The following is a 16,305-nucleotide window of genomic DNA, read 5'->3' as shown; positions in this document are numbered from 1 at the left end:
TACCCTCCAAGTGAAAACCTCCAAGTGTCTAGACAATTAGTAGAGTGGACAGCTGGACCAGGACCAGTGCTGGGAAATATCGACAGTGCCACATTAGTGGGGATGCTATTGAGAATATTTTAATTATTCTAATATAATCTGTATATTTGTAGATATTATGTGTATGCATGTGTATACATACGTAAGCTGCCATGTAGGTGCTGGGAACTGAGCCGAGGTCTTCTGCAAGAGCAGGAGGTGCTTCGCACCAAGAACCATCTCTCCACCCCTCTATTGAATATTTTATAAAGAACTAAGATGATGCAACAGGACTGAAATTAGGTAGATGTATCTAAAATACAAAACTTGGTTTGGACCGGGAGGTGGTGATGGTGCAGGCCTTTAATCCCAGCACTCGGGAGGCAGAGGCAGGTATATCTCCGGGAGTTCGACCAGCCTGGTCTAGAGTGAGATCCAGGACAGGCTCCAAAAGCTACACAGAGAAACCCTGTCTGGAAAAAACAAAACGAAAAGAAAACACACACACACACACACACACACACACACACACACACACACATCGGTTTGTAGCAGGAAGGGTAAATATATGTGAGAACAACAATTTAAAAGTTAACGTATTTTAAATATTGATAGCACACAATGCCTGTTCATATAGTCCTTAATACCAGGGCGGTTTTTTGTTTGTTTGTTTTTTTTTTGAGACAGGGTTTCACTATGTAGCCCTGGGCAGGCCCGGAACTCACTCTGTAGACCAGGCTGGTCTGGAACTCACGGAGATCCTCCTGCCTCTGCCTCCTGAATGCTAGGACTAAAAGCATTTGCCATCCCACTCAGCAATACAGGGTTGTTTGCTTGTGTGTGTGTGTGTGTGTGTGTGTGTGTGTGTGTGTGTGTGTGTGTGTTTCTTTAGTGTACTGTCCATTCACATCAATGATATTCCCTGAACCAAGAGCATATTAAAAAAAAAAAAGACAATGGACATTAAAACCACCGAAAAGATGATCTAAACCTATTCTCAATAAGCATAATAAATTCGAGCAAACCCATTAGATAACAGGGCCTTGGAAGTGGTATAGAAATCCAACCCACTGTGGTCTGTTTTGACTTGGATCGATTGCATTTGGGAGGAATTCTTTGTTGGGGAGAGGAGCGTCTAAGATGTCAGAGAGTGAAAAAAAAAAAAAAATGGGGATGTCTGCTGTAACTGAAGAGAGGGGTGGCCTGCCCCCCTGAAAGGGGGAGATAGTAGATTCACCAAGGACTAAGGGAAGCCTGTGGCCTTTGGAGCCGGGCCTGGCTGTTTTCTCGGGAGACCTAAGCGTGACTCCCAGCCAGCTAGCTGAGTGGGAGAGCGCGCAGCCCCGCAGCCCGCGGGTTTGGGCCCAAGCACTCTCCGCCTGCGCCTGGCCCTGCAGGTAACAGCAGCCCCAAACGTCGGGTAACCTTAGAGCGGGCACATGTATGCACTAAGTGCTGTGATCGAAGGGGAGATAGCGATCACAAAGATTCGTTTGATTCTCCCAGTAATCCACACCAAGTCACCGAAAACAGCCCGAGTGTGTGCGTGGGGGCGGGGCGGGGCGGTCTCGAAGGCACTCGCTCCTTGCAGCCGGGCCCGCGCACACCTTGCCCGGGAGCAGCCCGTCTCCAAACCCCGGTGGCTGTGCATTAACTCCCGGGCCTAAAGCTTTGGTGTCCGGGAAGCTCAAAACAGTGCTTTGTGCTTGATCGAAGGGGAAAAAAAAAAGTTCCAGGAGCTGGGGTGCAACCGGGGCGCCTGCTGCTCGTGGGTGCAGACCAGGCCTCCGGGGCAGGGCGATGCGGCCCCGGGGCGGGGTGTCCCGGGGTGGGCTGCAGCGGCGCGGCCGTCCCGAGGCCCGCAGAGCTCCCCCCCACCCCCGAGCTCCCCGAGGCCCGCCGACTCCGGGGGCGGGGGCGGGGGGAGGCCTGGGTGAGCACGGGCCGCGCGGCTCAACGGCTCGGGGCGGGAGAGGGGGGGCCGGGCCTGCGGGAGCCGCCCGGGCCTGCGGACGCGGCGGGGGCTGCGGCGGGAGCGGGGGCCCCGGGCGCGCGCGCCGCGGGCTCGGGGCCGACGCAGGCCTCCCCAGGCACCACGGAGCTCGGCTGCTCCCGGAGCCGCCGCCGCCTCCGCCGCCGCCGCTCCCGCCTCAGCCTCTCGGGCCGGCGGGCGCGCACGCACGCACACACACACACACACATTCAGATTTGCGCGCTGTTTCAATCCTCGGTGACGTGTCCCCGGGGCCGGCCAATGGCGCGCGGGCTCTGGTCAGGACAATGGGAGGGAACGGGCCAATGAGCGGGCCCGGTGAGTTGGCGGTAGCCAATAGGAGGCGCGCTGGCTGGAGAGTAATGTTACAGAGCGGAGAGAGTGAGGAGGCTGCGTCTGGCTCCCGCTCTCACACAGCCATTGCAGTACATTGAGCTCCATAGAGACAGCGCCGGGGCCAGCGCGAGCCGGACGGGCAACTGGGCGACTCTGTGCCTCGCGGAGGGTGAGTGCGGGGACGGCGGGCGGCGGGGCGGGCGCCGCGGGGCGGCCGGGGAGCCCGCGCGCGCGGCGGCCGGAGCCCCGCGGCCCGGAGCCGGCGGGTCAGGCTCCACACAAAGGCAAATGAGGGGGGACCGCGGGGGGGAACTGCGCACGGAGCGAGGCTCCGCCGGCCGCCGCCGCCGCCGCCGCGAACGCTGCCCCGCCGCCGCCGCGGAGCCGAGCCGCGCCGCGGGCCTCCCGGGCGGCCGCCACTTCACACCCGCGGCGGCGGTGGTGGTGGCGGCGGCGGTGACGGCGGCCGAGCTTCTCTGGCGCAAAAAAAAAAAAAAAAAATTTTTTTTTTGTTTCAGACGATGAGGATTTTATTTTTTTTAATTTTTTAAAAACGTGTTTGTGTGGCCCCGGGGCCGGGCGAGCGGGCGGGCGGGCGGGCGAGCGAGCGAGCGGCGTGCGCGGAGCGGGCGGGCAGGCAGCGGCGGCGGCGGCGCTTCCCGGCTGCATGGGCGGCCGCGGCGGCGGCGGCGGCGGGAGCGCGGGGCGGGCGGGCGGGGCGCCGCTGCGGGCGAGGGCGGCGCGGGTGGGCCGGGGGCGGCCGTGCGGGGCGGCTCGGGCCGGGCGCGGCGGCGGTGGCGGCGGGCGAGCGGGCGAGCGGAGGGGGGGAGCGGCGCCGCTGCGCTCGCTGGAACATGGCTGACTTCGGGCCCGGCGCTGCTGCTGGCTGGAGAGAAAACAAGGCGGGCGGGCGGGCGGGCGGGCGGGGGGAGCTGGGCGCAGCAGTTCTGAGGCAACTTTTTTTTTTTCCCCTCTCCCCCCTCTCTCCCTCCTCTTCTTCCTCTCTCTCTCTCTCTCTCTCCACGGCCCCGCGTTCTCCGTGCGGGGGCGGCGGGGCGCGCGGAGGGAGACGGCGCGGGGGCCGCGGGCGGGCGGGAGGGAGGGGGTGGCGGGGCGGGGGGGAGGGGAGCCGCGCGCCCCCGCCCCTCCCCCGCCGCCATGGCGAGTGCGCCAGCGCCCCGCCCGCCCGCCGCGCGCCTCGGTCCTCCTCGCACACACTCTCGCGCGCGCGCACTCACACACTCACACACTCACACATACGCGCGCGCACACAAAGGGAAGGAGGGAGCCATATTCTCGCTGGCTCGCGCTCGCCCTCGCGGCGGCGGCGGCGCAGGCGGGGAGGACGCGCGGCGGCGGCGCAGGCGGCGGCCATTCCGTGCGCCGGCCCCGGCGGCCGCGGCGGAGCCGGCCCCCATTTCGCGCGCGGGGCTTCGCTCGCTCTCCTCCTCTCTGCGCCGCCGCGGCCGCCGACAAAATGGGGGCGGCGAGCGAGCGGGAGGGCGAGCCTGCGGCCTTCCGGGCGCACGTGGCGGCCTCGGGCCAAGTTCGGGGTGGGGGGGGTGGGGCGGGGAGCCGGGCCCGCGCGCGCGCCGGGGCTCCCCAACTTTGCACGGGCCCCCGGTGTAAAGGGAAGGATTAAAAAGGCCCCGGGCCACCCCCGGGGGTGGCGGCGGCGGCGGCGGGGCGGGGAGGGGTGGGGGGGACGGCGGCAGGAGTGGCTTTTGTCCCTCATCCTTGTTTACTCGGAGAAACTTCAGACCGGACGTGTGCAGTCAGAGCAGGAACGCATCGCGGGGCCAAAGCGATAGGAAGCGGCGGCGGCGGCGGCGGCCTCGGCCTGTCCCGGCCCCGTCTCCGCCCTCCCGAGCAAAGTTGGGTGCGAAGCCGCCGTGTTCCGTAGAGCTGGGCAAACTTTAGGTGCACGGCGGGGATTTATTGTTTGGGCTTGGGATTTTTCCCCCCTGCCTCCTTCGCCCTTCTAGGCCTGTAATTCTCTTAAGGTCTACGGGATCATTCCCTGTGCACTGCGAAATCCACTAATGGACAGGGTGCGTTTTCTTCCTTTTTAATAAGCATTTGTGTTTCGTCGGTTTAAGAAAAATTTTTTGTTTTTAGATTTAAAAATGGTTTTAATGACTGGTTGGGCAGTCATTTAGAAGAGACAGACGGCGAATGCTTGAGTGTGTCCATGTACACTCTGTGATCACACTGGGGGGCCGTGTTTTTTTTTCTGTGTCCTATCTTCTCTGTGGCTTCGCCACTTCTAGGAACTGGTTAGCAAAGCGTTTGCAATGTTCTGTCTGGCTTTTATGGGAGGTTGTCGTCACCGCTCTGTTAAATAACACAAGCTTGGGTTGGCCTTGCCACCCTGAGCAACGGTTTGAAGCTTGTCAATCTCATCCCAGTCTCGTTGCTAACATCGAGTGCTCTCTTTTAGAAAATCAACTAAACATGGGCAAAGGAGATCCTAAGAAGCCGAGAGGCAAAATGTCCTCATATGCATTCTTTGTGCAAACTTGCCGGGAGGAACACAAGAAGAAGCACCCGGATGCTTCTGTCAACTTCTCAGAGTTCTCGAAGAAGTGCTCAGAAAGGTGGAAGGTAAGAGAGATTGAAACACTGACAGCCAGTTCTTCACAGGACATGAAGGGGCCTGGCTGGCTGTTCTCAGACCGCCGGCCTTAGTAAACGTTATGTCAAGTTTACCATTAACTTTTCTAGACCATGTCTGCTAAAGAAAAGGGGAAATTTGAAGACATGGCAAAGGCTGACAAGGCTCGTTATGAGAGAGAAATGAAAACCTACATCCCCCCCAAAGGGGAGACCAAAAAGAAGTTCAAGGACCCCAATGCACCCAAGAGGCCTCCGTGAGTACAGCTTTTATTTTGAGGTGTTTCACGGTAGATATAAATTGATTGGGCTACCTTGAGTGTCCAGTGTCTGGTTTCTGGTCATGTATGGAAGGTGTCAAAGTTGTCACTCATGTTGGGTAGAAGCATTAGCCGAGGCATTTGAATTCAGATACTTGGTTTCTTTACACCCTCTGTCGCTTACAAAGGGTTTTTTGACTCCTTTGTATCTTTAGAAATTGTTCAAAACTAATTCAAAATATCCTACATCAGCACAAGAGATTAGTAGGTCCTTATATTGCAAAACAGTACAAGTTTGACAACGCTTGGTTTTGTTCAAATTCTAAAATAAATTTCTGGTTTTAGTTCGGCCTTCTTCTTGTTCTGTTCTGAGTATCGCCCCAAAATCAAAGGAGAGCACCCCGGCTTGTCCATCGGGGACGTGGCGAAGAAGCTGGGGGAGATGTGGAACAACACCGCTGCGGACGACAAGCAGCCCTACGAGAAGAAGGCTGCCAAGCTGAAGGAGAAGTACGAGAAGGTAAGGAGTGTGGGCTTGCTCTCCCCCAAGGGGGACAAGAAATGATTCCCCTTTAGGACTCCGTTTCCTTTGTGCTTGCAGAGTCCATTTTTCAATAGGAATTGTAAAAATTGCATGGAGTCTGACTTGAGCTGAGGCCATATATTTAAGCTGTTTTAATTTTATTTCTTGATGTCTCCAACTTTCGGGGAAATTGGGTAGTTACTTTAGGGAGAATGATTTTTAAATGGTTAGGCGTACAGTACAAAAATAGGTTAGGCAAAATAACTACATAACTGTACTCTCTATACACATTATGTTCACTTTGGATTAAAAAAAGTTAAATTTCAAGCCTGCCAAGGTAACTATAAATAGGATGAAGGAAAGTTGTGATTCCTATACCTAAATTGAAATGCTTAAATACTTAAACTAATTTTTAAGTTCATTTATTCTGAAAATAATCTATTTATAGCTGTTAATGCGTGCTTACTAGCACATCCACATCACACACACACACCGTATTCTATGAATAATTAGGGTCTGGCCATGAACCTGTGGAATGCTGTTTTGTGTTCAGAAGGTGGCAGTGTTACCCTTTGATCAGTCGCTGCCTTCTAGTTCTCATAAACGAGAGTTAGGATGCTGTACATAATTGCACCTCAGTGAGGCATAGCAATACAGATAGTGGACTGTCATCTCTGAGTTGTGGGCTGCTAATTGTTCATTTTTATGTGCCTTTCCCCATGCTCTGATCATTTGGGCGGTTCAGTGGGCCAATGTGTGTGTTGTGGAGACTGAAGTTCTGTCATGTTTTTTTTTTTTGTGTGTGTGTGTGTCTTCTGTTATTTTCTCCTCCCTTTGTTTTGGAAGGATATTGCTGCCTACAGAGCTAAAGGAAAACCCGATGCGGCCAAGAAGGGGGTTGTCAAGGCTGAAAAGAGCAAGAAAAAGAAGGAAGAAGAAGATGAGGAGGAGGATGAAGAGGATGAGGAAGAAGAGGAAGAAGAGGAAGACGAAGATGAAGAAGAAGATGATGATGATGAATAAGTTGGTTCTAGCGCAGTTTTTTTTTCTTGTCTATAAAGCATTTAACCCCCCTGTACACAACTCACTCCTTTTAAAGAAAAAAATTGAAATGTAAGGCTGTGTAAGATTTGTTTTTAAACTGTACAGTGTCTTTTTTTGTATAGTTAACACACTACCGAATGTGTCTTTAGATAGCCCTGTCCTGGTGGTATTCTCAATAGCCACTAACCTTGCCTGGTACAGTCTGGGGGTTGTAAATTGGCATGGAAATTTAAAGCAGGTTCTTGTTGGTGCACAGCACAAATTAGTTATATATGGGGACGGTAGGTTTTTTTTGTTTGTTTTTATTTTTTTTTTTTGTTTTTTTTTTTCATCTTCAGTTGTCTCTGATGCAGCTTATTACGAAGATAATTGTTGTTCTGTTAACTGAATACCACTCTGTAATTGCAAAAAAAAATTGCAGCTGTTTTGTTGACATTCTGAATGCTTCTAAGTAAATACAATTTTTTTTATTAGTATTGTTGTCCTTTTCATAGGTCTGAAATTTTTCTTCTCAAGGGGAAGCTAGTCTTTTGCTTTTGCCCATTTTGGGTCACATGAATTATTGCAGTGTTTTCTTTTCATATAGTTAGCTGGATAAAAAAAGCTTTTATCTACACACCCTGCATATTGTGATGGGGGTATCATTTTCATCCATAGTTGAAACTCCAAAGTCGTGATCAGTTGGATAAGAGATAGTACATGACCTACATGCAAAGCTGAGAATGATCAATGATCGATTCTATCACACGGTGTGGGATTATTAGAATCAAACCATCTGAAAGTCTGTCCTTGAAGGACTAATAGAAGAGTACGTTCTATTCTAATCACAAGGACTCTTAACTTCCATTACTATGTAATGGCAGTGACATTCTGCAGTTCCCTGTTTAAGACCTGAGAATGTATCCCCAAAAGCGTGAGCTTAAAATACAAGGCTGCCATGTTAAACTTGTGTTTACATGAGTTGTGATGAGGACGCTGGCTGTAATTCATGCCTTTGCCCATCTATCTAAGGATTGCTCAGGAAACTTGACTGTTCAAAAAGTATTTTTAATTAGTTGAGCCAGCTTTTCTTAAAATTATGCCACATTTAAAATTAAAGTAAGGGTATATTTTCCTATATTGTGATTTGTTCCTTGATAAATCAGACACAAGAAGACGATAAACTTTGCACATTAGTACCAGTTGTCCAATCCATTTGATTTTTCTTTATAAAACCCAAACTCATTCATTAGTCATGTTTAATCTTCTTAGCAGTTAGGGAACAATTTGGCAATTTTGTGGTTTTTTGAGATTATCATTCTCTTAAAGTGCCAGTGTTTTAAAATAGCGTTCTTGTAATTTTATGCGCTTTTGTGATGGAGTGCTGTTTGTTAACATAATTTTGACTTGGGTTCTTTACGTTTGCGTTTGTTTATGTAATTTGAGGAGGAATACTGAACATGAGTCCTGGATGATACTAATAAACTAATAATTGCAGAGGTTTTAAATATTAAATATGACTTTCACTTAAGAACTTTAAGCTTTTTGTCACGCTGCTAGTGCCTGGCAGTAAACAACTTCAAGGCATTTTCCCCATTAAAAACACTTAGACCGTGCTAGTAAGACTACGACTACCTCCAGAGGAAGCAGGAGGGAACCAGCTTCCCAAACGTTCTGACCACGTGCTCACCTGCACTCATGGACACAACAGTAATAAAATTTAAAATGATAGAAATAGGCTAAAGGTTTTTGTCAAACGTCCCAAATATGGATAGAGATCATAATCTTTCAAGATGTTAAAATGGTGAGTTAAACAAGATTAATTTAAAACTCTTAGGTGAAGGGTTGGTTTCAGAGATCACACGTCAGTTCTAAGCCTGTAATGGACCTCAGGCTGTAGAGATCTTGATTTCTAACTTAGGAACAAGTCACTGACTCAGATGGAAGTTTGTGCTGTTGCTTTAGAACCGCCGTTGTGGACATCTGTTGTTAGTAAGCCATCCATTTAAAAGTGAACTCTGCCTCAAGGAACTTCTTTGTAACTTTAGTGGGTGTGTCGTGACAGCTACCCTTTTAAAGATGTTAAGAATGGGAACAGTTTGCCTTGCTTAACCAGCTTCAGATCTTAACATCAAGAAATGGAACAAAAAACTCTTAAATTTGAGGATTAATGAGTTCTGTTCAGTGTCCAAGCAAGTATCCCCTGGAACTGTGTTTTGGCTCTTAAGTTTTAAGCTGATGAAAGTGAGTGGGAATTACTTAAGTAATGCAATATAAAACTTGTATAAACAGTTTTGGAAAGGTAGGGGAATTACTTTCAAGCTTGAGACAGTTACAGCACAATAGGATCAAAAGACGAAAGTATATAGGTTTTGGTACTGTGTTTAAAGGAGTGTTCTTGTAGCCCAGGCTTGCCTGGAGCTCACTATATAGCAGAAGATTGGATCCCACCTCTGCTTCCCAAATGCTGGGATTACTGATAGGTGTCACCACACCTAGTGGATTTTTTGTTATTTAAAAATGATGCCACCCTTTTTTATTTTAAATTTGATCCCCAGGACCCACCACTCCTGCAAGTCATTTCTGGCCTAGATGTGTGAGAGAATCACTGGCATGCTGAATTTCATTTCCTAGCTTCTGGGTTGAATTTGGCCAGTATCAAACTGACTTGTCTAGCTTTCAGCTTCCCAACTACCGTAAAGTGCATCCACATGTGTATGCTTTGTTTAGATTGAAATTTGGCCCGGGTAAAGTGGAGCACACCTTTAATTCTAGCACTGGGAGGCAGAGGGATCTTTGAGGCCAGCCAGGTCTACATACTGAGTTCCGGGACAACCAGGGCTGCACAGAAACGGTCTTACCACCACCCCCACCTTCCGAGAAAATGAAATGTGGAAGAGGAAACTACGCACACTACAGGGCGAAAGGTAAGTGATGAAGAGGAACACACGTTTTAGACAGTTGCCTTGGTGCTTAGGGAATCAAGTAGAGCTCAGATGGTGTAGGGTGTCGAACCACACGGGAAAATACCGGTCTTTGGCTTGCAGAATGTGGCCAAGCCCAAATCCAGGTTTGAGCCAATGTACCTGAGAAGAGCCTCATGGCTGTTTGTCCTCAGTCAAAAGTGCCAGTATTAACATTCCTGCAAATCTGCACACATCACAGCTTAAGTAAGTCCTAAGTGAACCATTGCCTACTGATTAGGTTCATAGATAAGGGGCTGTGAAGTTCCTTAAACTTGTTTTTCCGTTTACATCAATTTCTGTGATCCTTGAAATATCTCAATACTAGGTCAAAACAGGTTGGACAGCCACGTGAAGAGGTGAGGCTCTTTAGGGATATGTAAGCATATCCCTAAGCAAAGCAGTGCTAACAATTTTGGGAAATTCCCTGGGGTTCAGCCAAGTTACTTCCTTGAGTAAAGGAGCAGAATGTCGCTGTGCTCTAGAAATGCAATTTCATGATACACGATAGCACAGAAATCCAAACCACACACAACACTACCACACTTAAACGATCTGCCAGGGAGAAACCGTCCCGTTCAGTATGGTCGTTGGGTTGGGCCCTAACAAGTTTATTTACAAATTTATGAACAGAGGAAGTAATACAGCTGTGGAATAACACCACCTCAGGAATGGTGGGCGTGGTGTGCAGACACTGGAATCCAGGGCTAGCGCAGTAGGGAAGGGTTGGAGTTGTAACAGAGAGGGTGTGTGTAGAGTTTGGATCTCCAGCTCCAAAAGAAAAACAGGGAAAGGCACAGGGTACATTTTTTTTTTTAAAGTTACCTTTGAGACAGGGTTTCACTATGTCAACCATGCTGACTTCCAACGGAGATCCACATGCTTCTGCCTCCCCAGTGCCGATTTTAAAGGTGTGCAATTGAAAAAAGTTTGTGTGTGTGTGGGGGGGCGTGTTTTGCTGCATGTATATGTTTTGCTTCCATGCAGTGTCCATGGAAGCCTGAAGAGGACATCAGATCCCTTGGAACTGGACTTACATGGTTGTGAGTTGCCATGTGGGTGCTGGGAACTGAAATCGGGTCCTGTGAAGGAACAGTTAACAACTGAGCTGCTCCCGCCCACTTGTTCTTCATCTGTTTGAGACAGGGTCCTATGTCGCCCAGGCTGGCTTTGAACTCACTGCAGCTAAAGGTACCTGTCCCTGAACTGTTTGTGCCTCAAATATGGGATTCAGCAGCATAGAACCACCCTGGGTTAGTTTCCTCTTTAGTTGCCCGGCCATTAGGAACTGGCTGCTCTTCCAGAGGACTGGTGTAGTCCCAGCATCTGTATGGCCACCCACAACTCTTAACTCTAGTCCCTGGGGGAATCTGACACCCTTTTCTGGCCTTCACAGGTACGAATGTGGTACACATACTTAACGTGCAGGTAAAACACTTATACACATAAGATTTAGAAAAAGAATTTTTTGTGTGCCTTTATTCACTCAGCCATGTTACTGGCTCAAGGTCCTTGTTTAAAAGCAGGCGAATCATAAAGTCAGAGCGGCCAAAAACCAAGTTACGTACTAGTACCTGGAGAGGCTGGATGGGGAAGACTTGGAACAGTGGTTCTCAACCTTCCTAACTGACAGTTTAATACTTCTCATGCTGTGCTGACCCCCAACCATAAGATTCTTTTCACTGCTACGTCATAACTGTAATTTTTGCTCCTGTTTTGAATCATAATATAAATATTTTTAGAGATAGAGGTTTGTCAAAGGGGTCTCGACCCCCAGGTTGAGAACAGCTGCCCTGGAGCCTTCTTAGAGCAGACACGGCTGTGGTCCATCCGGTCTCTTTTTCCCACCGGGCCTGGCTCTGCCATATGTCATGTGGACTGGCTGTGTCGGGGTTTGGGGACAGGCTAGGCATGTGAGAGCCCAGAAGCAGACTAGGCAGGTTTTCACAGAGGGAAACCACCGCGGTGTTGGAGGCCATCGACCCCAGGGCACGGCACGGCGCAGGACTGGTGTCAGGTCACAGCGCGCTAGAGGCGAAGAGGCTGCAGCTGCAGCGGGACAGGAGTCTAACCTGTACCATTTTACAGTCGACAGCGGCCCGTGGAGATTCAGGGGACAGCTCCTGCCGTAGCAACCTAGCAGCGCCTCTCTCAAGCACACACGAAATATGTGAGCCGCCTCCCGTCCCCGCTCCCTCCAGGCTCCCTCCCTCACAGCCTGGACTCTCCTCCTTATAGGCTTCAGTAGTTGATGTGGGGGGACAGCCAGCCCGGGGAATGCTGTTGCGGTAGACCCTTCCAGAAGATCATGGAAGGGAGATGGCCACACACACTGCAGAAACTTCTGAAAAGCTTTGTCAGGCATGGTGGCGCAGCCCTTAGTCCCAGCACTCTGGAGGCAGAGGCAGGGGGATCTCTGAGTTCAAGACCATCTGGGTTACACAGTAAGACTGTCTCAAAAAATAAAAAAACAGTCTCAGCAGTTTCTTCCAGAGGTCCTGAGTTCAATTCCCAGCAAACACATGGTGGCTCAGAACCATCTATAGTGGGATCTGATGCCCTCTTCTAAAATAAAGGTGTACATGCAGATAGAGCACTCATACATAAAATAAATAAATTAATCTTTAAAAACAACTATACAGGGCTGGGCGGTGGTGGCGCACGCCTTTAATCCCAGCACTCGGGAGGCAGAGCCAGGCGGATCTCTGTGAGTTCGAGGCCAGCCTGGGCTACCAAGTGAGCTCCAGGAAAGGCTCAAAGCTACACAGAGAAACCCTGTCTCGAAAAACAAACAAACAAACAAACAATATATATATATATATATATATATATATATATATATATATATATATATATATATACAAAAAACAGAGTTGCCCTTACTTTGATATTTACATTTATTCACACACACACATACACAGACACACACACACATATGATTCTACCAATCAGAAAGGCTAACTATGTCCTCCACATAAGTCTGTATATGTATGTGTGTGTGTGTGTGTGTGTGTACATATATACACACATAGATGTATGTGAATATGCGTTGACAGCTGAAGTGGCATATACCGAATGAACCTCTTTTTACTTTCTCTGTTAAGAATTGAACTCAGGACCATCTTCCTGCTGAGTAAGTGCTCTACCCCTGAGTTACCCCCTCAGCCATTGCTTTCAGAGATGTATTTGTTTTATATGCATGAATGTTTTCACTTGCACGTAGGTATGTGCACTTTAAAAAGAAGAAAGGTAGCATGTTTACATGCTACTTGCAGGCTCCACTGTGTGCTTGCCAACCTGTCTTGTGGGTTTTGTGGTGTCTACAATCCAGCCCTGACCCAGTATACATCGTCCATTATTAGTCTGTAGTGGCATCATGTCTAATGTCTTTGTGACAGTCCACTGAAGGAATTGAAAAGACAGCTCTCATCTCAAAGAGCCTAACTAAGATCGGTAACAAGGGCCTAGAACAAGACTTAAGTTTCCCCAAGTTCCCTGCTCCGTCCAGTCACGTAGTAATTTCATGATGTTTTTAATAGAAAAAGAACAAAGACAGTTGGAAATCAAGACACCTTTTTTCCCCCGAGACAGGGTCTCATTGTGCATCCTCAGCTGGCCTGGAACTCACTGTGTAGACCAGGCTAGCCTGGACCTCACAAAGATTCACCTGCCTGTCTCTGCCTCCTGAGTGCTGAGATTAAAGGCGTGTGCCACCACCGCCCGGCAAAGACACTTTTAAAATACATTAATGGAAATATTTACAGGTGAACAGAGTGGAGGACACTCTTAGTTTTGGGGTTGGTGGAAGCTAATGCTACACAGAGCTGCACAGAGCCCAAGATAAGTTGCAATTAGGCTCCTGACCTGCAACATTCCAACCTCTCCAGAGTTATTGAAGTTCTAATCAACTAATCAGCTTTGTAGAAGGTTCAGGGAAAGCTGCATATTTTTTTCTAGGAACTTTCATTCACAGATTTGCTCAGTCCTGTATTGTTAAATGTTTAGATAGTTGGTGATTTTTTTTTTTTTGACAAAGAGGCTCCAGTGTCTATCTGTTCCTTATACTCACATCACTATCTATGATTATTTTATTTTGACACAAATACATTTCAAACAGTGAAATTGCTGAATCAGAGAATGTGATGGTTGGTGCTATCAACTTGGGGAGCTTTGAAATCACCTAGGAGACACACTTCTGGGAGTGTCTATGAAGGTATTTCCAGAGACATTTAGCTAAGGGGGAAGACCCTTCCTGAATGTGGGTGGCACCGTGCCGTGATCTGGGACTGAGGACTGAATGAAAGGAGGAAGCCACCAGGGCACATGCATTCATAGTTCCCTGGTTCCCATACTTCCTGGAGCTCCTGCCTCCACGGCTGGAGGCTTTCTCACTGCGATCCTTATCCACCGTGCTGGACCGGACCCTCAGATCAGGAACCCTGATAAACCCTTCATTAGGTCAGATAGCTTCTGTAGGTGTATTTTGTCAATTCAACACCAATAACAACTAAAGCAAAAGATGAGCCACATTGGGTGGATTTTTACCAAAAACTCCCTTCAAAAAATTAACTCAAGTGTAACTTTTAAAAAGGCTATTCAGATAATTTTGCATACAAGGAATAGGGAAGGTCTTGCTCTTTAGGACTCAATAAAGGTTCAAACCCATAGTGGAGGACAGCATGAAAATAAATAAATAAAAACGCAAGCAGATAGCATGTGAAAAACCAAGGAAACCCACTGGTTGAGGTATCCATTCCTCTTTATCCTTCGTTATTTTAGGTTGAAGGTGGACAAAGGCTTCTTCTATCTTTGGGTAATTGCAGAGTTGTAGACGCCAATCAGTTGAGTCTGTCAAGTGGAATGGGCAGGAAAAGAAATTTTGCAAAGGTGTTAACACTTTATTGCTTTTGGTTTGTTTGTGTTAACATTCTTTATAACCTTCAGAATATCTAAAATGTATTAGTCAGTAATTGTGTCAGAGTTGTTTTCTTTAAAATATGTGCCTCAGGGACTGGAGAGCTCAGCAGTTAAGAGCACTCACTGGCTGCTCTTGCAGAGGACCTGGGTTTGATTCCCAGCATTACTTATCAGTTCACAACCATCTGTAACTCCCTCTTCAGGGGATCTGATGCCCTCTTCTGGCTGCTGCAGGCATTTCACCCACATGATGCACAGACAAGCTCATACACATAAAATATTTTTAAAGCCTAAAAATAAACAAATAAACACGTGCTCTAAATAGCAGTAAACACTATTTCATTTACTTTTATTTTTACTTTATGTGCACCATGTTCATGCCTGGAGGTAAGAAGACCAGAAGATGGCATCAGATTCCCCGGAACTGGTGCTACAGGAATATGTGAGCCTCCATGTGCATGCTGGGAATTCACCTTGGGCCCTTTGCAATAACAACAAGCATTCTTATTTGCTGAACCATCTCTCCAGTCTCAGCCTTGAATATTTTTAAAGGGGTGGGGTGGAGGGAATAACAAGACAAATGCAAATTCCCTCCCTCCCTCCCTCCCTTCCTTTTTAAATGTTTTTGCTATGTCTTAATTTTTCTGCCAGATGTAATCTTCTCAACTTTAGGACCAAGTGGTTGTCAACTATTATTGACAAAAATGCTTAAAACTGGGCTGGAGAGAAGGCTCAGGGGTTAAGAGCACTTGTTGCTCTTACAGAGGACCTGGGTTCCATTCCCAGCACCCACATGGTGACTCACAAGCATTTATAACTCCAGTTCCAGGGAACCCAATGCTCTCTTCTGACCTCTGCAAGTACCAGGCAAGTAAGTTGTACACCATATAAAAAACCGAGGCTGGAAAGATGGTTCAGTAGTTAAAAGTACTGGCTGTTCTTCCAGAGGCCCCAGATTCTGTTCCTAGTACCCACGTGGTGGTTCACAACTGTCTGTAACTCCAGTCCAGGGGATCCAGCAACCTCTTCAGGCCTCAGGTACTTCAGGTACCATGAGCATATATATATATATATATATATATATATATACATACATACATACATACATATATATATGTATGTATATATATATTATATACATGCAGGTAAACATTCATACATAGAAAATAAAATAAAATAAAAGTATTAAAGAAGACATGGGTGTGGTAGCACATGCCTTCAATCCCAGCAGCTCTCTTGGAGTTCAAAGCCAGCCTGGTTTACACAGGAGTTCCAGGCAGGCTAGAACTACATTTGAGAAAAAAAAAATCATTAAAGAGCCAGGCAGTGGTGGTGCACACCTTTAATCCCAGCACTGGGGAAGCAGAGGCAGAGGCAGGTAGATCTCTGTGAGTTAGAGGCCAGCCTGGTCTACAGAGAGAGTTCCAGGACAGGCTCCAGAGCTACACAGAGAAACCCTGTCTCAAAAAAAAAATCATAAAAATATTTCTATTTTGCAATATTTTAAGTACCCCACTTTGAAAGAGGATAATTACAAACCAAAGGAGCAAAAAGAACGGATACCTTTATTGGCGTCCACGCCTCCACTATCCAAGGATTTGTGGAAAGGATGTCTGAAGGAGGAAGAAAGAAGGAATGAGTGGATTTCAATCCTGCTCC

At 48.2% G+C, this 16,305-nt stretch overlaps 1 protein-coding gene across 3 annotated transcripts; it reads left to right on the top strand.

Annotated features, from left to right (window-relative positions):
- The first annotated feature begins 2,369 nt into the window (after window positions 1-2,369).
- On the top strand, window positions 2,370-8,281 carry Hmgb1 (high mobility group box 1). Of its 3 annotated transcripts, none has more exons than XM_028878063.2 (5): window positions 2,370-2,516; window positions 4,788-4,951; window positions 5,072-5,217; window positions 5,566-5,740; window positions 6,590-8,281. In XM_028878063.2, exons 2-5 carry the CDS (start codon window positions 4,802-4,804, stop codon window positions 6,764-6,766), a joined length of 648 nt encoding a protein of 215 aa, XP_028733896.1. In that variant the 5' UTR covers window positions 2,370-2,516; window positions 4,788-4,801; the 3' UTR covers window positions 6,767-8,281. The 3 variants fall into 3 exon arrangements, with proteins under 3 accessions (XP_028733896.1, XP_037054278.1, XP_028733897.1); XM_037198383.1 differs by lacking the exon at window positions 2,370-2,516 and adding an exon at window positions 4,085-4,267; XM_028878064.2 differs by lacking the exon at window positions 2,370-2,516 and adding an exon at window positions 4,291-4,398.
- The last annotated feature ends 8,024 nt before the right edge of the window (window positions 8,282-16,305 follow it).

This window comes from Peromyscus leucopus, chromosome 23, assembly GCF_004664715.2.
Source record: "Peromyscus leucopus breed LL Stock chromosome 23, UCI_PerLeu_2.1, whole genome shotgun sequence".
Taxonomy (NCBI): Eukaryota; Metazoa; Chordata; class Mammalia; order Rodentia; family Cricetidae; genus Peromyscus; species Peromyscus leucopus.
Note: the sequence above shows the minus strand (reverse complement) of the source record. Positions and strands in the feature narration are given on the sequence as shown.